Source organism: Malania oleifera, chromosome 9, assembly GCF_029873635.1.
Source record: "Malania oleifera isolate guangnan ecotype guangnan chromosome 9, ASM2987363v1, whole genome shotgun sequence".
NCBI lineage: Eukaryota > Viridiplantae > Streptophyta > Magnoliopsida > Santalales > Ximeniaceae > Malania > Malania oleifera.
The window spans coordinates 51,112,364-51,135,309 of record NC_080425.1 but is presented as its reverse complement, the minus strand read 5'-3'; the positions used below and the strand labels follow the sequence as shown (position 1 = coordinate 51,135,309).

At 34.1% G+C, this 22,946-nt stretch overlaps 1 protein-coding gene across 3 annotated transcripts; it reads left to right on the top strand.

Moving 5' to 3' along the window:
* Positions 1–3,330: 3,330 nt before the first annotated feature.
* LOC131164617 (uncharacterized) lies at positions 3,331–21,938 on the top strand. 3 transcript variants are annotated; one of them, XM_058121927.1, is made up of 15 exons: positions 3,331–3,742; positions 5,173–5,292; positions 9,375–9,434; positions 9,539–9,640; positions 10,989–11,072; positions 11,169–11,287; positions 11,391–11,492; positions 13,699–13,815; positions 14,405–14,470; positions 14,659–14,725; positions 19,778–19,831; positions 19,904–19,993; positions 20,466–20,531; positions 20,604–20,642; positions 21,505–21,938. In XM_058121927.1, the coding sequence occupies exons 1-15, from the start codon at positions 3,725–3,727 to the stop codon at positions 21,598–21,600; spliced, it is 1,200 nt and encodes a 399-aa protein (XP_057977910.1). In that variant the 5' UTR covers positions 3,331–3,724; the 3' UTR covers positions 21,601–21,938. The 3 variants fall into 3 exon arrangements, with proteins under 3 accessions (XP_057977910.1, XP_057977911.1, XP_057977912.1); XM_058121928.1 differs by lacking the exon at positions 5,173–5,292 and having other exon boundaries at positions 3,352–3,742; XM_058121929.1 differs by lacking the exon at positions 3,331–3,742 and having other exon boundaries at positions 5,176–5,292; positions 9,550–9,640.
* The last annotated feature ends 1,008 nt before the right edge of the window (positions 21,939–22,946 follow it).

Genomic DNA, 22,946 nt, shown 5'->3' with positions numbered 1-22,946 from the left:
CCAGCACACACCCTTTATAGAGAAAAGTTGGCTCGAATCTCCATAAGAGCACAAATCCAGAGGAGGTAGGATCATTGATTATCCCACGTATCAAGGAAAAGCCTGTAAGTCCCTGTACGGACTCGGAGTCCGAAGAAGATATCATTCAATACCCGCGTACTGACAAAGGCTCCTTACATGCATGCCTCCCAATTAGATGGGATGCCTAAGGGACATGTAATATCGAGATCGAAATACCTCAAAGGTACTGCTCACTTAACGAAAAAACTTGAAACCTACATGTGAAAATAAAATTATGGAGACTCTTGAAACTGGCCTATCTGATGAGCAAAGTTTATGAGGCCCAAAGAAGATGCCCAAAAAATGAGCACCGCTCATTAGGCCAAGAAGAATGGCCCAACTGAAGAGCTAAGGCTCATGAGGCCACAAAATATGCTAAAAAAATGAGTATGGTTCATTAGGCAAAGAAGATTGGCCCAACCAATGAGCTAAGACTCATGAGACCACAAAATATGCCCAAAAAGTGAGTACGGTTCATTAGGCAAAGAAGATTGGCCCAACTAATAAGCAATGCTCATGAGGCCCAAAAAAGTTTCGCAAGAAGCTGCTCGGCAAAAGCTGGTCGGAACAACGTTCGCCAAGAAGTTGTTCGGCAAAAACTGGTCGGAACAAAGTTCAACAAAAAGCTGCTCGAAAAAAGCTGGTTGAAACAAAGTTCCCCAAGAAGCTGGTCAGAACAAAGTTCCCCTAGGAAGCTGCTCGGTGAAAGTTGGTTTGAACAACGTTCCCCAAGAAGCTGCTTGGAAAAAGCTAGTTGGAACAAAGTTCCCTCAGGAAGCTACTCCTTAAAAGTTTGTTGAAACAAAGTTCCACAAGAAGCTACTCGGCAAAAGCTGGTCGGAACAACAATCCCTAAGAAGCTTTTAGGTAAAAGCTGGTCAGAACAAAGTTCTCTCAAGAAGCTGCTGGTAAAAGCTAGTCGGAACAAAGTTCTCCCAAGAAGCTACTCCTCAAAAGCTGGTCGAAACAAACTTCCGCAAGAAGTTGCTCAACAAAAGCTGGTTGGAACAAAGTTCCCCCAAGAAGCTGCTCGGCAAAAGTTGGTCGAAACAAAGTTCCCCAAGAAGCTGCTCGACAAAAGTTGGTCAGAACAAAGTTCCCCCAGGAAGCTACCTGACAAAAGCTAGTCCGAACAAAGTTCCACAAGAAGCTGCTTGGCAAAATCCGGTTGGAACAAAGTTCCCCAAGAAGTTGCTCAGCAAAAGTTGGACGGAACAAAGTTTCCCTAGGAAGCTGCTCGGCAAAAGCTGGTTGGAACAAAGTTCCCCTAGGAAGCCGCTCAAAAAAAGCTGGTCAGAACAAAGTTCCCTTAGGAATTCGCTCAACAAAACTTTAGAAAAGAGTCGCTTAGGGTAAATTCTCATGTGATCTATTCGGTGAATGTGAACGCGTCCCAACATCAGCTCGAATAAGCCATTTTCCTCCAATTTGGCTTGTCAAAGCTAGGTGCATCTTAATATCAGCTTGGATCAGCTGAACATAGCCTGGCATCGGCCCAGTTCAGCCATTTCCCTATAATTCGGCTCGGCATCGGCTTGGATCAACCGTGTTCCTCCAATTTGGATCGTCAAAGTCGGGTGCCTTTTATTATTGGCTCGGATCGGTTGAACTCAATTCAGCATTGGCTCGAATCAACCATCTCCTTTCACTTTGGCTCTGTAAAAAAAACAGAGATCGAACTTTCAAGAACAAGTTCCAAAAATTCGAAACTAAGGGGGACAACTAATATACCCTAAATATATCAGGGTCAAAACAGTCCATCTGCCATAAAGGAGCATTAAGGAGCAGCTGCAGTCGAGGCCATTATCGCTCAAGGATAGCTGTTATGAAGGGGTCAACCTCATACAAGCCAGAGCGATCCACGCCCGAGCCACCGACAACTGTCATCGGCTCCTTAAAGGCTAGAGTGATTCACGTCTGTGCCATAACTAATCAATAAATGACCATACACGCTCGGGTCAACTTCAGCCACTATAAGTAGGGATTCGGGAAAGAGGTCAAGGTAAGTCATTCTTAACCCACTCTTACTGTTGCATTCAACATCTTTGAAACATTCCCCTTACTTAGGCATTAGAGTGATCCCCTAGAGTACACCCTGGGTCCTCCAAACCTGTTTTGTTTTCAGTCTTTTCAGGTCATTGGAAGTTGGAGAGCAGCCTCATTGGTCATCGTCATTTTTATCCCACAACATATATATATATATATATATATATATATATATATATATATATAAGTGTCATAGTTAAAGTGGCATGCATGTGCCCTTTTTCTCATCATATTGTTGTTAATATAAAGAAAACCCAAAGAAGTTAATATTCTTTTTTTCTATTCTCCTTACTGTTGGAGTTTTAAACAAGAAAAATCTTTTAAAAAAATGTTTTCTTAGTCAAAATTGTTTTGATTTCATTTAAAAAAAACTCAAAAAATGAGTTTTCAATTCCCTTGTTGCTCATTGTTATCCTTTAATGTTAATTACATTACCCTATAAAATTCACAAAATGTAATTTAAAATTAGTTTTCTTTTATGTTGTCATCTCTCGCATGCATGTGCGAACCCCATTATTGAAAAACACACAGGAGATGAGAGAATGTTGTCTATCCTAAAAAGGGGTTGCCTAGCCACTCTAGCACACCATGTATTTCAATTTACCTTATTTCATGTTTGATTATGTGCAAATATTGAAAATGAATTCAAGATGTATCTCAAAGGTGTGTCCTTTCAAAATTCTAAAAATAAGAATAGCCTTCGCAATGATGACAATATAGATCACTACTTAAAGACTTTGGCAATTAAATAAACATGAAGTGAAATATTTTGTTAGAAAAAGTTAACCTTTTAGCTTTTAAAATTTAAAATTTGAATATTTTAAATTTTTTAAAAAGTTAAAAATTGAATTTTAAAAATAAAAGAAGTTAATTATCAAATACGTTAGATTTAATTTTTACTTTTTGAAAGAAAAATTAAAATAAAAATGCACCAAACTTACCCTTAGTTTATACTTTATACATTAATGTCCCTTTAAATGCCCTTTTCTATTTTTTGCAAAGATATCTCTTTGAAAGCAAAACCCATTAAAAAAATATGCAAACAAAAAACAAAACAAAAAAATGGATATTCCGTTTTTATCACACATCTCAATTGGGTAATTTGAAACTGCAGGAACACGTGTTCTCTACAGAGGGCGAGTATCGTTTTACGACGCGCCCGAAAGTGGATGCAAGCAAACGTGTTCAGATATGGATATATACGCACATACATATATACGTTGCAACCACGACGTTACAAACTTACAATGAGCCGTCTAACTCTCGCTTTCTCTGCTCTCTCTCTCTCTCTCTCTCTCCCTTCCTCGCCGGCTGGAAGTTCTATTCAAATTGGAACTCTCTGTTTCTCTCTTCCGCTCTGCTCCAGTTTCAAATACAGTCCCCTTTTTGGGGCGTCTGAAATTTTCTCTCACTTTCTTCCGCTTTCTCGCCAACCGTATGCGTTTTATTTTCCCTTTCCTTTTTAAACATAGATGCCTTTTTTCGCCGTCTCGCCTTTCTCTTATTCGTTTCTTTATCCGTATACTTTCTGCCGTTTCAAAAGCCTTCTCTCATCTTTCTGTGTTCTATTGTTTTTCCCCTTTTCGGGTGACGTCTTTTGCTGTTAATCCACTGGTAGATGAAGACATTTAACTGGGTAAGTTTCCCTCCCTCCCTCTCTGTCTCTGTCTCTCTGTTTCTCTCTGGGTTTTGGGGACATGTAATTTTGAAGAAGTTGCTTCGGATTATTATGGTTTCATCATGCATAGTTTCCGTCATATTTTTTAAAATTTTTTGTGGGTAATGTTGTTATACATTTTTTTTCCCCCAAAATGGTTTGATTTCTGTAAGTTCTGATATTGCTTGAGGCTCTGTTTGGTTGATAAGAAACTGGAGGAAGGAAAATGAAGAAGATAACGTGGAATTCAATTTTTTTTTTCTTTTAATAGCTCATGTTTGAGACAAACAATCGAGTCAACTATGCTTTTTATACGATCGTGCGACGGTTAAGTTCATTTTTAAAAAAAATTAGGCGCCGTTTGGTTGGCATTTTGAAAACACTCGACTGTTCTTGAGAGCCAACAATATGTACCATTGGAATCCTTGCGAAGGGAACAACAAAAACCAGGAGACCTCAATTCATCTTCCTTGCAGAGAGAGCTTAACGATTGTAATTATGCGGAATTTTTTCCAACTTTCTTGCGATTTTGACCCTTTTTCCACTGTAATGAACTCTTTTTGACCATTCTATAATTTGGGTTAAGTTGGTGTTCTTCAGAAGCATATGTTGACTTTTTTGGGGAAATGGATAATTCGTTCTTCTTGTCCTCTCTATTTTCTTCAATTTTTGACTGTATTATATTTTGGTTCATTAGACTGTAGCAAATGATGGTGGGCAATTGTCATTCTTGTTGTTGTCACTTTTTTTTTTTTTTTTTGGTTCCAAAAAAAATCTTTTATACATTATGCAATGGTATTTTGGGGATGAGGGCACAAAGATGAGAAATTGAATGGTTTGATTCTCACTGTGTCATATGTTCGTAAAACATCTGAAACCATTTGACAAATGGGGAAAACAATCTGAGACTTTCAATAGATGGTGTCATGAGGTGTTGATAGAAGAACGATAGCATGATTATCCAAGTATGTATGAGTTCAAATTCTTGTACATCTTCATCAATGGGATCATAGACAAGATTACTTTGTTACTTTTTCCAGTTCCCAAAACATAACCTATTTTGATTGTTTGTTGTGCATTCTTCCATTGGATATTGATTCTAATCTCATTGACCTTAATCTAAAGACATATCCTGTTTTGATTGTTTGTCGTGCATCCACTGCATATTGAATCTAGTCTCATTGAGCTTAATCTCAAAACATACTCAAGTGTCAAGTTGACTTTTTTTAGCAGAAAATTTGTGCTAATTTATCAATCCAATTTTGATAGGATACATGAGATACTAATTCCTCCCCTTCCCCCTCCACCCCCTTTCTATTTGTTTACACTATCTATATTTGACATTTTCAAAATCAGAGAAAATATGTGAGTATTGGATCTCATGTTTTTTTACTTATTTTTATGCTCAGGTTTCTGTACTTTCAGATTCAAAGATTAGATCATGTATTTGCAGCCTTTTTGTTGCCGCTTCTTTGATTTTTGGCGCTTATTTCATTGGGACAACAGTTACTGCAAAAGATTACAAAGACGTATGTAGTTCTCTTTTTATGTTACTTGGATGATTACTTGATTGTTGATCCTAAACAACAATTTATTATTAGGTGTTAAAGCTCGACATGTTTGGATTTCAAAATATGAAAATTGATGCATTAGATAGTTAGAGTCTGTCTAGCATCATTTATGTTTCCCGTTCTCTGTTTCCATTGTAATACCAGTTGTAATAGCACATTTGTCCGCATTGTTAGTTTTCAGTTGCCATTGTTAGGTTTCAATTATTGCGGCAACTACTGAAAACTTTATTTTTTGGTTTTCCCTTCTTATGGCACAGTACTTTAATATTCATAATTCGCTTTTGGGAATTGAATCATTATGTACACAATTTTTTTTAATAAAAAAAACATTATTTTAAAATATACCTAGAATTTGTTTTAAAAATTGGAAAAATGAGAAAAGTCATCGAAATAATAATTTCTTAATTTCAACACTAATAACTAGTGATTATTTTTCATTTCTAACTATATTATATTATATTTTAATTTTTATTATTTTATGTGTTGTAATTAGTCTGATAATGTTTTAAATGGATTCATGGTATAAATTTTTTTCAAATTTTTTATTTATTGAGTTCAATTAAATTGCTTTAGTACTTGATGACAAAAAAAATTATGGTGATTGAGGATGGCATGGTATTATAATTAAATTTTATTTGATCCAAGGAAGAAAATAATCATGCATTCAGTTTTTTAATTTGTTTTAGTTTTGGAAATATAACTAATAGGTTATAAGTATTTTGTTTTTCATTTTCTTGATTTTCTTCATTTTTTGCCATAGCCCCCCTTAGTTTAGAAAACATGTGTACTTTAAAGTTTGCAGTAATGTCACGAGTCTTGACTCCTTGTGATTTCTGCCAATGGATTTATTTACTTCCTCACATTGGCAAGGATTGGTCCACTGACTTGAAATTGCTCATAAGAAAAGATGAAAATTGACCAAGTAAAATATATGTTGATTGGGTAATCTTTTGCCTTGCTCTCCAATGAAACAAAACCTTGTATGTTGAAACAAAAGTTACTTTTAGTGTGAACCCATGGGATAGAACAAAAAGGATGCAAAAACTCCATCTAAGTCATTCCTTAATTTTTAGATGACGAATAAAGTTACTCCCTTATTTTTGGAGCCTGCAATAGACTCCTAGGATGAAGTTTCATTTCTTTTTAAGTGGCAAGGGATATTTCTGCCAATTCTGAACATTCAATGGGCATATCCATAGATGAAAGGAAAGAAGCAGCAGAGAGTATAGGTAAAGGTAGACATACCAATAACGAAATTAATATTGAATGAGATGTGCACCACAATGGCAACCATGCTTTCTGTATCTGCCTAATTTCATATTAGTTTTTGGGCTCACTTTTAGTGTCATTGCTGTAATGTCATGTCTTCTCGTTTGCAAGACTTTGCGAGTTTAGCTCACTGGGAAGAGAAAGGAGAGATAAAATTGAGACAAGTGATTTACATAAAGTTTTATTTGTGTAATTCTTTAATAGAATAGGGAAAAAAAATGCCATGGTTACATCCTTTCCCACCATTATTTTATAATTTGGCATGGTCTCTTAACTGGGCTAGTGGTTAATATTGTCTGCTATGAGAAGGTTATGTAAGGGGTTGCTGTTATTAAAGTCATGAGTTTTCCTTTTTGGTCAGTGAAGTTCAAAAAATATTATGTGTAACTGTGTTAAGTTTTAACCCCAGAATCACATGCGAAGTTTGATAAATATGTGCCCAACAATGGTACTGGTGTTGGATTTGTTGTTGGAATTAGTTGGGAATTGTGAGTACTTGGGTTTTCACCAAGTTATGGGGATAATTATGATTAATTATATTTCTATCCATTTCTTCTTACTGCAATGTCAAGTCCAGGCTAGCTTAGAATAAGTATCTCCACAGCAGTTAAGAATAGTGTACAGATGCTGCTGTGCCATGAGGCACAACCAATGGAAGTCAAAGAAGAGAACGTTATGTAGTTTGACAATATGCTCTATATGTTCGAGTTTCGCTTCCTTAGAGAAGATGAGATGCTAAAAATAAAAGTTTTTTGCAATGCGTACTGAAAGCACACCAATTAAGCTGAAGAATTTTTTGCAATGCATACCAAAAAGATACCAATTAGGCTGAAGAAAATTAGAACATAAAAATATAAAATAACAAAAAAATTTAGATTAATACAACATTTTACCTTGTACTTCAAAAAAGTGTCCCGATTTTTCTATTTCATCAAACAAGAGCCTGAACTTCTAAAATTGCTTCAATGTGAATTGTGAAACATCATTTATTCCTCTTTCATGGAATACCTAAAAACTTGGATGCAATATCACATTGAGCGAAGCTTTTACTAACTATGATGGTGGGTGTGCACTTTCTGGCATTTGTAACTTGTGTCAGCGTGCACAAGGTATGAGTTAATATGTGAAAGTGCAGAAAACTGCAAGAAATTAAGGCTAGAAAGGGTGGCTAAAAGGAATTTGTATGCTTGTCATTCTAGTTAATTAAAATCCTCTCTGAAGTACTTCAATTGACAACCTGTTTGAGTATTTTGTTTAAAATGGCTCATATTGCTAGGAGTTAGCCTCATAGTAAATTGATTCCCAGGCCTCCTTTTTTATTTATTATTTATTTATTTATTTGATGAAATTGAAAGTTTAAGCTTTTCTAAAAAAAGACAAGTGTACGGTAGTATAATGTAGTTAACCTAAACGACAATTTTTTAAACTATATAATAATAATACATTGTTTCACAATTAGAAAAGAATTTTTACTTTCTGTGATTGGTATTGTTGTTCAAAGGCACAGCTACATATAGATGTTAAATTAAAACATCCTCAAAATATTTTTAGTGACACCTGTAAGTTCCTTAAGATGCAGCTACAAGGAATATAAATGTACATTGATTCAACTCCCCCCAAGTTGCTCTAGAATCTTTTTGAAATTTTGTTACAAGGTACACGTACTTGTCTTTTAAATTGTCAATTAACTTTGTTCATACTTTCATTCCTTCATCATAATGGTTGCTGATTGCAGAACATCCTGGGTTAGCCAGAATTGTTGAATGTTGTTTATCAATTAACTGACTGCAAATGGTGCTATGTAACCTGTAATGATACTTTTTGCTGCTGATTAATGAATTAAGGAGTGAAAGTATAGGAACTCAGAAATAATGCAATAGTGAGGGCGTGGAGGAAATATTAATTAAGGACATGGTGTTTAGAGATCATTGAGCCATGTTCAACCACAGTAGATGCTTGACAATTGCTTCAGCATGCAGAAGTGATCAACACCGAAGGCGTCAAAAGGGCAAAGAGTAGGTTGATATTGCAAGAATATGCATAAGGACTATAGATTTTATTCATTGTTGTGATACAGACAGACACAGAGAGAGAATAATCAAAGTAAGAAAACATGACACACAGTACACATACGTACATGCACACACACAGAGAGAAGACTCAAAGCATTAAAACAAGATGCACAGATGTATGTGGTTAGGTCAATTGACGTTTCCACATGCAAGAAGATGCAAATGATTCACCGTGTCATCTCAAGATTACAAATGAGCATTTCTCATCCAGACCCAGTTCAGTCCATGAACTCTCTAACCAGATGGTTGCTACACCGTAATGAACCACTGCCACCACAAAACCCAAGCAAACAAAAAAATGTCCTGATGATTGTAAATTTACATATACACAAATTCGTGTGTGTGTGTGTTTGAAGGATTCATGTAGCTGAAAAGACACCAGAGTTGAGCTAAGACTGTTGTGTTTGAGTTCTTATAGCCTGATGTGTCCCCGATCCATCCAACAAAAAGAGAAGGAAAAAATTCAGACACAAAATGGAAGCAAACAATTGTATGAAACTTGATCATCGTTATTGTTAAAATATTTCAAATTTGAATAGGGTGGATGAGTCTTGTGGTGCTTGGTTCTGTAAGACAGGTGTAGTTTTGGGCTCTAGTGACAGACCAGCTTATTGTTTCTTTTGTTTTTGTGTATGTGTGTGTGCATATGTGTGTTTTTACTAACATATACTGAATAAACATGGAAACTACTTTTTGCAGAGGATTTTAAAATGGGACACGACTTATGCCATGCAGAATAGTCAATCTGATACATGCAAGGTTCGTCTGTGTCAATTTATGCCTTCTCTGTTATCATACATGAATTCACTCAGAACATTTTCTCATTTTTCCTATTTTTCTAAATTTATTTATTTTCATCTTAGAATCACTGCAGGCCTTCTGGGAGTGAAGCATTACCGCAAGGAATCATTGCCAGAACATCAAACTTGGAAATGCGACCTTTATGGGATTCTACAGTGAAAAATGTATGTGAAGTTGCAGGTTGTTTTTGAAAAAAGAATGTTTAGAACGTAGTAAAATTTTACTCCTGATATTTATGGGTTTTTTTTATCCCAAGAAAATGATCTCTGGTTTTGCATATTCCCCCGTTCTAAAAATCTTGCATACTAGGTAAGATATTATTGTCAGACTGAGGTCACCTGTCCCAACAAACACTTCAAATGCAATTACTAGAATTACTAAATTTCTTGATGGCATACCAGGATGCCTGAATAACCATTAGAATTTCTCAATCTCGTAGGCATCCATAATTTCAGAGTTCATAACACCAGGTAGTCAACTGATTGTCAAGCTCAATTAGAATTTAGTTGCCATTGAAGCTATTAAGTGAATGGTACTGAAATATTTTCACAATTACCTCCAGTGACCGTGTGAGACTTGGTTGGTCACATGGTTTTTATTCTACTTTTCCATCAATTTAAAATTAGAATAATGATTTTCTTAAGATAATTATGGGAAAAATTTTTCTCTGTAGATCCAAATTTTAGGTTTGCTGGATTAATTCTGCTTGTTAAGACGGCAAACCAAACTTTTTCCTGTACCCTTGGGGAGTATGGGCCATGTTGTTTGTTTGTTGTAATTTTAAGCAATTAAATGTGAATTGCTTAATGAGATTTTTTCTTCTTTTGCTTGTTATGAAGGGAAAAGTGAAGGAAAATTAGAAAAAGGAAAATACTCAAAATTTTCTGCTTAAAAAAAATTTTGTTCAAGAAGTCAATGCATTGTTTAGAGGAGTTAAATTGAATTTCCTTCTTTCCCTCTCTTTAGTTATCCTCCCCCCCCCCCCTTCTTCATGGTCTGATTTTTAACATACCCAAAATATCCAGAACTACCCATAAATATTTTTAAACAATCCATATGGCTACCTATGAATATTTCCCAATGCCCCTATAATTACCTATAAATATTTCAAAAATACCCCCCAACCATCCATAAATATTTTTAAAATAATATTTTTCCTTAAATATATATTTATTAATTTATTTTGATGCAATTACCATTCAAAAGCCACCCACGGCTTGTTGTAAATAAAAATAGTTTAAGATTTTCCTCCCTCAAGTCAGCCCATATTGTCTGCATTATAAAAAGAATCCAATATAAGGGCATGCCGCACGTACTCCTTCCTTTTCCTTTTTCTCCCCATATAAATTCCCAAGAGAAATTTATTTAATTTATTACAAAACAAACATTGTTATTTATTTATGATAAGGAGGATATATGAAAATATACTAGTCAAGCATTCCTGTGCTGTAGATATTAATGGAGGTAGGAGTCACTCTTACATAAATTAACCTTTTTTTGGGTTGCAATCAGAACCATTGGAAGCCTTCAATGAACTTGTTAGCCATTGCAGTCGGGATAAAGCAAAAAGAAGTTGTGAACTGTATAGTCGAAAAGGTGATGGCCCTGCTGCTTATACTTATGTTCTGCATTTTTTTTTTTTTTGAAGGGTTGATGTCCATATCTGTATTAACATTTATTGTTATGTTGCAGTTCCCTTCAAGTGATTTTGTTGTGATGCTTTTTCATTATGATGGTGTCGTGGATGAATGGAGGGACTTGGAGTGGAGTAATCATGCAATACATGTTTCTGCTATGAACCAAACAAAATGGTGCTTTTTTATTTCTATGATACTTCCTTAGGAACTGGTGTCAGTTGCTTGCATTTTCTAACATATAGATTTGTCAGTAAAGCATTATTGTGTGATGGCATAGGTGGTTTGCAAAACGTTTCTTACATCCAGACATTGTTTCTGAATACAACTACATTTTTCTCTGGGACGAGGATATTGGAGTTGAAAATTTTCACCCAGGACGGTGAGTATGATTCCCATAATTTTTTATCAGATCATATTTCAAAATCATGTTGTGGTTTTTGTTAGATCGTATAAATTTTAAAAGTGTATTATACAATGGGGAAAAAAGTATTTTTGCAAGTACAAAAAAAAAAAAAAGGATTTGGGACAGACAAGTTATGTTGTTGGGCTTTTGTGATAACCATTTGAATCAAGTAGTTAGTGCTTCATTGGTTCCCACTGGCTTACACAAAGATTTATGTATGTTTGTATGTGTATTAATATGCTGTTCTATGTCATATTTCTATTAATCATGCCCCTTCTTTATTTCAATTAGATGCTAATGGGAATGAACCATAACTATGTAGCCCTATACCTAGTAGATTGACCGCAAATGGAATATCCAAATTATAAGAAAGCCCACTGAAGCTACAATTGCGGAATTTGTACCTTTCAAATTTCTATTTGTTTTATTTATAAATTTCGAAATAGTCCAAGTAATAAATAAGCTGTGTTGCCCCTCTAAGACCTGGTTTGTGGCTTGTTATAGACATGGTGTTATCATTTCACGCCAAAAGAATGAGAATTTTGATGATTTTAGAGAGTGATGCAGATCTACGATAGGTGTGATTCTGTGTCCATCCAATGTGTTCTGACACATAAAACTTGTCTTGCTTGAATATCATTTCCTGACTTCAGATTCTTGGTCAAATGCAACCTTGATTATCCAGACTTTGGAGGTAAGGGAGTCATAGATTCATTAAAAAAAAAAAAGACCAAACATGCATCATCTGAGTATACACAAGTATACAGAGGACAGCCAATTAAGGCACCTAATAAAAATCTAAGACAAATCTGACAAAAAAAGGTTGCGCTAGCTTGGGAGTAATCCAAGGGTTCCATACAGACGGAGGTGGGGCTACTCTCAAAATTTGTTTCATGTCTTCTCAACAAGAGCTCCATGCAATTTGTGGAGGGCCACCATGCCTGAAAATGCACAAAAGACATGTAATCTTAAATTTTATTCATAAATCAATTGATTGTCAATCTTTAATGAATCAACCAGTGATCAAAGAATCCTTCACATTTTTTACACATGAAACACCAGGTGGGACATAAGCATCCAACCATGGTTTTAAATTTCCATGAAATTGTTGAAATTTCCACCAAATTCAAAATGGAAGTCAGATTTCGTTTTACAAGATTTCTTTCAAAATTTCCATGAATCACCCGATATTTATTGAAATCTTGAAATCTTGGCAAACTTTGTCAAAATTTTAACAATATAATGAAATTTCCTTGAAATTCAAAGTTGTGTTTTTGAAAACCTAAATTGAAATTTCTCTTGCTTTTTTTTTTTGTTGATTTAAAGATAATTATAAATAGCTTTCAAATACTTTTGAAATTATATGAAAAAGTAAAGTTAGATTTTAGCTACAACATTTTATTTGACCTCATATATAAATAATTTCATTTTTCTTGATTGAATATGTTTATCATTATCATATTACAGTTAGTGCACATTAAACAATACTTGTCCTTGATGTATTTTATTTATAATATTTTTGTCTAAATCTTGCATTATTATGCCTATTAATATTTTCTTAAATTTCATAAAAGAATTCTTTGCTTTACTGCATATTCCCATCATTTTTTAAAATTGAAATTTCGAAATTGATAATGTCATTGGCACTGAAATTTCCTTCGAAGTTTCCGTACTTTTGAAGCCTTGAAATTTTAGGCAAAATTGAAATTTAAGACCTTGATCCACCTATTAATGAGATATCGATGATGAGAATCTTATCCAAACCAGCTGTTAAAGTAGAGAATATAGTAGTACCAGCCGTTAAAGTAGAGAATATAGTAGGGACTTTGCTGAGTTTCCCTTAATTGTTTCTAGAATTTGCAGGGTGGCTGTATATATGGTTACAATCACTTTTTCAATTCCATTTTTTTAATTGAAGTTTTGAGAATTCAGGTACTGGTGATTCCTTTAAGTGATTCTCTTGTGAATGGTATGTAACCACTTGTGTCTTAAGTCATGATGCTTATTGTTTATCCTCATTGTGAATGCTATCACCTCTTCGTTTTGGTAAGATTACCTTCCAAACATGTGCACAATGCTGATGATGTTAGATGTTCAAGTAATACTTTTGAAAGGCAATTCAAGCAGTTCGTGTGGTTATTCCTGAAAATGAAATATGTTTGACTCATTAAATTGCTTGCAGGTATCTATCTATTGTTAAAGATGAAGGACTGGAAATATCACAACCAGCGGTTGATCCTGCTAAGTCAGAGGTTCATCACCAAATTACTGCACGTGTGAAGAAATCAAGAGTGCATAGGTTAGTGCAACATATGGTTCTGGACAAATGGGGCTGAGTGGATTTATCCATTGTTTTAAAATCATGATGTCAATGAGTCATGGAATGAATCCAGCTTCATGATCATTCTTTGGGTCAAACAACTGATCTCATAGCTGGCCTGATCAAATGGGCCATTGTATGCCACTTTATATACGCTAGAGGTAACAGAAAGAACCGTGGAATTTATAAGGCTTATAACATGAACATCCAATACTTGTCATTTTTTGGGAAGAAATCTCAATAGTTTCATTGGAACATAGCAACCAAAACATTCTTGGTTCTGTTCTGAGAAACAATCTATAGATACCATTTGAGGCTGCAAGATAGGCAAAGAGATTTAGATCTAATGGTTTACATATTTTGCTTCACTGCCTAATGGGAATATATAGCATTTTGTCATGCATGGGATTTCAAGATCAACCTTCAATAGTCATAAATCCTAACATATTCTGTTATAAATGGTTGATGCATCTATGGTACTTAAACAACCAGATTGGATTATATAGCTTAATTGTTTATGATGTACATCTTCACCAATTTGATGTCTTTTTGTACTATTTCCAAACAGAAGGATGTATAAGCTTAAAGGCCATGGAAGGTGTGATGAACACAGTACAAATCCCCCATGCATAGGGTGCGGAATCAGCAACCTCAAAACTCCTCTTGTTGTTTTATCATTTATTCCTTTAATATTGTTAACTCTTTTCTTTGGTGAAGAAATGTTTGCTCCATGATACCAAAAAACAAGAAAACAAGATGCATTTATTCTGACCAACAAAGAGACATTATACAGTTAACGCACTAATTAAATATTCTATGCAGTTGGGTGGAAATGATGGCACCAGTGTTCTCAAAATCTGCTTGGCGATGTGCATGGTACATGATTCAGGTACAAGTCCTTCATCTAACAGGGTACTCAACTACATTTTTAGCATAATGTGAGTGGGGACCAGTGCCTAACAAACTTGTGTGGCATGATGCCTGAAGATATTTTGTAAATTATGTTGGGCGATCTTTGCTTTTTGGGGGCTTCCTCTTTTCATATGATTCATCACCTATGATACTAATATTTTTTACCTTCAAACTTCAAATTAATGCCGATGAGGTATTTTCGTTTTCTGAAACCTATGTAGTTCTAATCTCATGTATCAACACTTCTCCATGTATCAATTCATCAACATGGCCCTTCATATGCATACATTCTGAATCTGACACAATTCAGTTGGTTCATCAATCATAAGCTTCAAGCTCAGTTATCCAATTGATTACTTCTTAACCTAAAAGCAGCAGCCTATCACCGTGATTTTACTAAAAGCTATTGTAAACATACGGCAATAGCAACAACAACAAGTCTTTAGTCCCATTAAGTGGGGTCAACAACAACAACAACAAGCCTTAAGTACCACTAGGTAGGGTCGGCTATATGAATTTTTTTTCAATTCATCTTATCAAAAGCTTTTCCTCTACTAGATTAAAGGCTATTAAATCCTTCCTCATTGCCTCATTCCAAATTATTTTAGGCCAACCCCTACCTCTTTTCATGCTAGAAACAATCACTAACTCACTCCTCACAGGTGTTGTACTAGGCCTTTATTCCAAATGCTCAAACCATCTAAGTTGCCCCTCTCTTATCTTGCCTTCGACTGCGCCATGCCTAAATTATTGCTAATGTGTTCAGTCCTTAGTTTATCTTTTAATATTATACCACTCATTTAGCTTAACTTTCGCATTTTGGCAACTTTTACTTTTTGTATATATTGTTTTAGTTGCCCAAAATTTTGAACCATAAAGTATGGCCGGTCATATAACCGTATTATAAAGCTTTCCTTTTAATTTTAAGGGTATTCTACGATCATAATACACACCTAACGCACTCCTTCATTTTACCCAACCTATTTTAGTTCTATGTATTACATCTTCTTCAATTTCCCTTTTCGCTTGCATGGATCCAAGATATTGAAATCTATTAGTGCTAATTATTTCTTGATTAACAAGTTTAATATTCTCTCCACTACTCCTGATGTTACTAAAATTACATTTCATATATTTTGTCTTATTCCTACTTATCCTAAAACTTTTGGTTCTAACTTAGATTTCACTTTGTTCCTACTTTCATTAATCAACACAATATTATCTGCAAACAAGATACACTGAGGGATCTCGTTTTGGATATCCCTAGTAAGTTTATCAATCACTAAAGCAAAAACATACGGACTCAAAGTAGAACCTTGATGTACACCTATTGTGATTGGTCGCTACTATATCATACATATCTTTAATAATCTCAGTATATCTATTGTAAACCCCTTTCTTCTCTAAGAACCACAAAAGAACTTTATTAGGTACTCTATCATATGCTTTCTCTAAGTCAATAAAAATCATATGCAAACCCCTCTTCTTTTCCCAAAACTCTTCCATTAATCTTCTTAGAAGATAAATAGCTTCTATTATTGATCTCCTAGGCATAAAACCAAATTGATTCTCTGAAGTCCTCGTTTGTAGTTTCATTCTTTGTTCATTATCCTTTCCTATAATTTCATCATATGACTCATAATTTTAATTTCACGTTGTTATTACAATTATGAATATCACCTTTGTTTTTCTGTAACGGTATGAACCTGCTTTTTCTCCATTCTTTTGGCATTTTCTTGTTTTTTATAATATTTTTTAAAAGATTAGTTAACCAAATATTTCCTTTATCCCCTAAACATTTTCAAACTTCCATTGGTATGTTATTTGGTCCTATAAATTTTCCACATTTAATCTTTTTTAACGTCATCTTAACTTCAAGGATTCTAATTTTGTGAATAAATCTCCTATAGTCTTCTCCTCACCTGCCACTTCCAAGTTCAATTTTCATTTTGGTTTTCATTAAACAACTTATCAAAGTATCTTCTCCATCTCTCTTTTATGCCTTCTTCTCTAGTTAAGAAATTATCATTATCATCCTTTATGCATTTTACATCACCTAAATCTTTGCATTTATGTGGAGTAATTTGGTAAAATGGAAGGCCTAAACTCAATGATAGGTCCCTCCCTCTATTTATAACATGTGTAAGTAGAATGGGAATGACCATAATACTCTTACTAACTCACTTATTACCAAAAAAACTCTTAACACAATTATAATAATGCTAAAAGACTAACCCATTAACATTCCCCCTCAAGCTAGAACATATATATCATATGTTCCTAGTTTGTTACCAATGAATTTCATACGAGCACTTCCCAAGGCTTTAGTGAAAAAATCAGCAAGCTGAAACTCAGACTTCACATCAGTGGTTGTAATGAGCTTCTGTGCAAATTTCTCTCGAATAAAGTGGCTATCAAATTCAATGTGCTTTCTCTAGCTCTAGCTAGTTTATAAAGGTCTCTTTCTCCTTCTTTTGTATCTAGTATAGTACATATATTATCATAAGCTCTACTTTTAGCTTCACTAATAGTCTTTTTTGCATTTTTGTTGCCTCTTTATACTTTTCAAGATTTTCTATATTTTTACAAGAATTTTTTTTCGTATTTTATACTAATTTCTTTTTGTCTTAACGTCTTTTTGGACTTCTTGACCCCATCACCAACTTTCTTTACTACCCGATTATCTTCCTTTGAATTCACCTAAAATCTCTTTTGTTAGCCTTACAATAAAGTTAGCCATTTTATTTCAAACAGTATTTGCATCTATCTTACCCCTAACTGTCCAATCACACTATGATAATTTTATCTTTGATTTTTACTATATTATCTACCTTCAAACTCCACTATCTAGGCCTCTTGTATTGATTTATGTTATTCGTTCTCTTCCATTTTTTAATATGTATATCTAATATTATAACTCTATGTTGTGTTTGCCAAACTTTCACCTAGGATAACTTTATGGACTACACGATAGACGATCCACATTCCTAGTTAAGAAAAAATATATTTGTCTTTTATTATGTCCACTCTTGAATGTTATTAAGTTTTATTCTCTTTTTATAAAGCAAGTATTCAATATAACCTAATCGTAAGACATGGAAAAATATAAAATTATATTGCCAGCCTCATTTTTATCTCCAAATCCATGGCCTTCATGTATTATCTCATAGCTTATGTTATTCTTTCGAATATGTCCTTTCAAGTCAGACTCCTATGAATGTCTTTTCAGACATTGGTATCCCTTGTAAAATACTATCCAAATTTTCCTAAAATTGTCTTTTAAGATTTTCTGCTAAGCCTACAAAAATGACATTCACTATTTTCAGGCCTAGAGCTATCCTGATTTTAATGATCTTACCCCTCTATTCTTTTAACATCTACTATATTATCTTTTAGGTCTTTGTTTACAATAAATCCCTTCCCATTTTTATGTCTCTCTTTCAGTTTACCAAAGTTCAAATCCTGATTTTTCAATTTCTGTAGCTTTCTCCCCTACTGATTTCGTCTCTTGAAGGCAAATTAAGTTAATTTTCCTTCTAAACATAATTTTTACTATTTGCATACTTTTGCTTTTAAGAATCCTATATTCCAAGTTACTAATCGAATCGTAGCTTCTTGTGCTAACTTCTTAGCCCTCTTCCTTCTATATTGACCCGGAGTCCTTTGACCTCGGTGGATTTGGTAAGAATTCTTGATATAAAGATCTGACAAAGTTTTACGTTGGATGTCAGCTACCTAACTCAACCCTGCTCCTTAATTCGGGCTTGGGATTGACTTGTTTGTACAAAGAAAATATGTGTCACACAGATTAAGAACAAGCTTGAGTTTTTTTTTGGATTCAAATTTATTTCACATAGATAATTTTCTAAACACACCTTATAACCAATGGAAACTACGCAAACAACACCAAGCATTTAAAAATCTAAAACATACAATTTTGGTGTGTACCCAAACTAGACTAAAATTCAAAAAGCTCGTGCCATAGTACTTTTTGAAAAAAAATTTGTGCACTGCAAGATTTTCAAATGGAAAACACAAGAAAATGTATATGTTAAGTCTATAGATCATAAATACAAAATATGCTCTACTAATCAACAATTGAAAAAATGAAAAATAAAAAATAAAAAATAGTGCTAATAAAAAGAAATAATAGGAGAGGAGAAGATCTCACCAGTGGTGAAAACTAAAGGACAATGACAACTGATTGACTGAAAATACTACCTTGAGTATCCTTTGGCACTGAAAATTTGATATCGCTAAAGAAAAATTAATCGAAGAATATTGAAGCAACGAGGAATTGCAAGCATTCTTCAATCCAAATTCAAGATTGGCGATGGAGTTGTAGTCAATGGTGCTGACATGACCTCTCATTGGACTCACGCCCCCCTCACACATGAACACCTTGATCAAAGATGGATGTTCTTTTCTAGCACGACCTTGAGATAAAATGTACAATCTTGCATAGTTTCAGCCGAAATTCTATTGACCCAATCCTTTGGAAGGACTCTGAATTTGGTGTTTCTAGAGAGACGAAAAAATATGAAAGCGGTAAAAATTTTGAGGATTTGATTTCTTCACTTTTAAGAAAATAAAATTCAAGGAGTGGGAGTGTGTATATAACTCAAGATTTCATATTAGACAAGCCAGATGACGAGAAAAGAAGAAAAGAGAGAAGCTGCACAAGATGATGAAGAAACTTGTACAAGAAACAACTGTGAAGAACACCAGCAGTAATAGATGATTATAAGTATAAACTTGTACTCATAATTAACTAATAGATGATTATGAGTATAATCTCATATTTGTAATTTTTTTTTAAGATAATAAAAGAAACTATGTTAGATGGAAAGAAGAGATGGTACAACATGTCACTGGTTTATGATTGAATGTAAGAAATTATAGTCAGTCAATTGGAAAGCCACTTTCTTTTTGGGGTTTGTTGGATACACTTAATATTCTGCAAGTTGTTCATGGCATCGGCCTTCTATTGTAGCACTAATGGTTTGTCGTTTTTTTCGTTGCCATCCAGAATGACTTGATCCATGCATGGGGCCTGGATAAGCAGCTTGGTTATTGTGCACAGGCAACTTCCCAATCCTATTTATTTCTTCCGTTTTTTTGGGCATGCTAGTAATATTTGGAATTTCTCTAACAGGGTGATCGAACAAAAACTGTTGGGGTGGTTGATTCTGAGTACATCGTGCATCTGGGTCTTCCCACTCTTGGTGCCTTGGATGAAACAAAGGCAAGTATTTATAATGCATACATCTGTAACACACTTGTAGCAGTGTTTGGAAAAACAGTACAACCTAGACAAAATATTTTGTGCCAGAGTTTAAATGATCAATTCTTTCTGTAGTAGTTGCTTTCTGGCTTGCTGTTCTTTGACTAAAGAAGTTTTTCTATGCTCTAGAGACTTATAGTGATCTCAGCTGATCTGTACCTGCCAATTGGGTATGCTGAGCCTGAAGTTGCCACTCTTAGAGCCTTTTTTTTTGGTTTCCAGTATTTGCTTTTTCATGTTGGTTTTGTCTGGAATAAGGACACCTGGTTAGAACATTGCAATGAGATAGATGAAAAAGAAAACTCGATGATTAGAATGACATAATTTTCTGTCCTTCTATTGTATTGAGGATGGTGACATAATTGATTACCTTAAATATATCTTGAATTCTGGTCTGTGTCTGATGTTGAACTTTGTGCACTTATTATTGCAGTTGAATAATGGAACGCCTGATCATTCTTCCCAAATGAAGAACTTACCAGTGCCAAAAAAAGAATTGGTACAATTTCTTATTGTTAGTCATCTCTCAACTTAGCTTACTCAACTGAGACTTCTGTCTTTGGGAATGCAGGCACAATCAGGCCCACACATATATGATAATCGATATGCGGTAAGTGCCATAAACTGATGGTATCTGGAAATTTTCTTACACTGGGTTTGGGAGCATGGATTTCAGACCTTGGATTTGGATTTGGGTAGATTTAGAAAAATTTCTATACAATTTTGTATTACATATTATTCAAATCCAATGCAAATCCAAATCCAAGACCTCTCAAAACATAGGGTTAGAGTAATTGTAGATCCAATTGAAATACCACATTACTTTTTTTAGTTTCATTGCAAGAACAGTTTTTGAGAGTAATTGTAGATCCTGGTTGAATTACAACCTTACTTTTATTCAGTTTCTTTGCAAGAACATATCTGTCTTGATATGTCAAACAGAAGATATGGGGTCATTGATAATTTCTGCCTTCTCTATCATTCAAAAATCTGAGTTAATCATCTTGTGTCGCCTTTTTGTCCCATTTTTCATTGAGGACACCATCTACAAGTAGGATGGCAGCAATGAAAATCTGATCCCCCTCAATGTTCATCCTTTAGTTTCACTCTCTCTCACAAAAAACACACATACGTGTACATCTTGCCTTATAATAAGCATTGAACATCGACTATTCTGCAAATCCCCATTGCAATCTCCATGTTACTCTAATTTGCACAATGAGTCATTCTTGGAGTTACGTGATCATTTCCACATGGATTGAGGTGTCCTGTAACACCACCCTGGCTTCTTCATCCAGAGGAGGGTCTGTGGACTCTGTTTGTCGTGCCATTCACATCAACTCTATAGTACTAGATTTCCCACTGTTCATGCTACTCCACATGCACACACACACACACACACACTTGTATAGCTTTTCTGATTTATTTCATGTCGTGTTGTACCGGGCGTCATTGCTAATGATTTTCTGCAGGTGAGAAGACAGTCCTTCAACGAAATGCAGATATTCCAGAAAAGATGGAAAAATGCAGTGATGGAGGACAAGTGCTGGATGGATCCATATCAATGACCAGCATTGCATCCATAAGTTCCAATTTCAGGGGCCTTCTCAACTTGAGTTGAAGTGCAAGGTTGGCGATCTGTCTCATAACCATAGAAACTATCAACACAATCTTCCACGCCCACCATTCGGCATATGGTGTTAAAAGAACTCAGGGAGGGCATTCTTAAGAATGTTGAGGTCCTGAAGGTTATGGAATGGCTGTACATTTAAGTGTAGTATTTCCTAAATTATGTATCTATATAGGTATGTATTTATTTCTGTAATTATTTGTATAAAAAATTATAGAAACTATTTTTTGGATTTCAGATGAGAAATGAGCGATGCCCTCGATTTTTTTGAAGTTATTTTTGTGAGTGTAAATACATTCTTTTAGAGGTATTGCATAGTAATTTCTTCGGCAGCTCCGAGTGGCAAACTGACAGGAGGCTTGTTTTTATCTGGTCTCGAAGACTCCGGTTTCAACACTCAATACTTATGCCCTCCCATCCTATATTTTCTCGGAAGATAGTATTTAGGAGCATGTATTTTAGTTTTAGATTTAAATTTATGTGAATTTGAAAGAAGTTCAATATTACTTTGTATTAAATTTTGTCCTAGTTTATACAAAGTCAATTCTAATACCCAAAATTTTGCTCTAGCAAGAAGGGTTTTTTAATTTTTTTTCCCTCTGAAAAAGATTCTAAATTGTTTCCATCTTTTTCTTGAAGCTTATGAAATCTAAGGGCTTGGTTTTTTTATGTGAAAAATAATTTTCGTTTTTTTAAGCTATCACCCAAAAAAAAAAAAATGTAACCTTGTTTTTTTTTTTTTTTTTTTTCAACATTGTATTGAAAACTTGAAATATAATTTTTGAAAGTTTTATATCATTCAAATGAAAATTCAAAAAATTATAATTTTTTTATTAGAAAATTAGATACTAGCTAGTAGAGATTGATGTGATGCATGGAATTTTTGACTATTTAATTTGTTAAATACTATGCAACATATATGTTTATAATATTATAAAATATATAATTTTAATAAATAATAAAAATAAAATTGTAAATGTTTTTAATATGTTCTTATTATTCTTATTTAATTAACCAACATCTTAATAGATGACAAAAAAAATGTCAAACTTGAAATTTTTACAAGCATTTTATTATGATTTCAATGTGATGGTCCCACTTAATAGTCACTCAAGTCTTATATGTGCTATGCAAAAGAGCGATGGCATTGAATTTGGATGCATGTTTGTAAAGTTATTGGAAATGTTAAGAGCATCTTTACTAAAATATGTTATTAACACGTTATAAAGTGACATTGTTTTCTTTAGAATGCATGTGATTTCGAAAGAAATATATGAAATTAAG

What these genes read in the sequence shown, in the direction of transcription:
- LOC131164617 (XM_058121927.1), top strand. An exon ending in GCTATGAACCAAACAAAATG is followed by an intron (nt 11,288 to 11,390) that starts GTGCTTTTTTAT and finishes GTGATGGCATAG; the next exon opens with GTGGTTTGCAAAACGTTTCT. An exon ending in CAGTGCCAAAAAAAGAATTG is followed by an intron (nt 20,532 to 20,603) that starts GTACAATTTCTT and finishes TTGGGAATGCAG; the next exon opens with GCACAATCAGGCCCACACAT.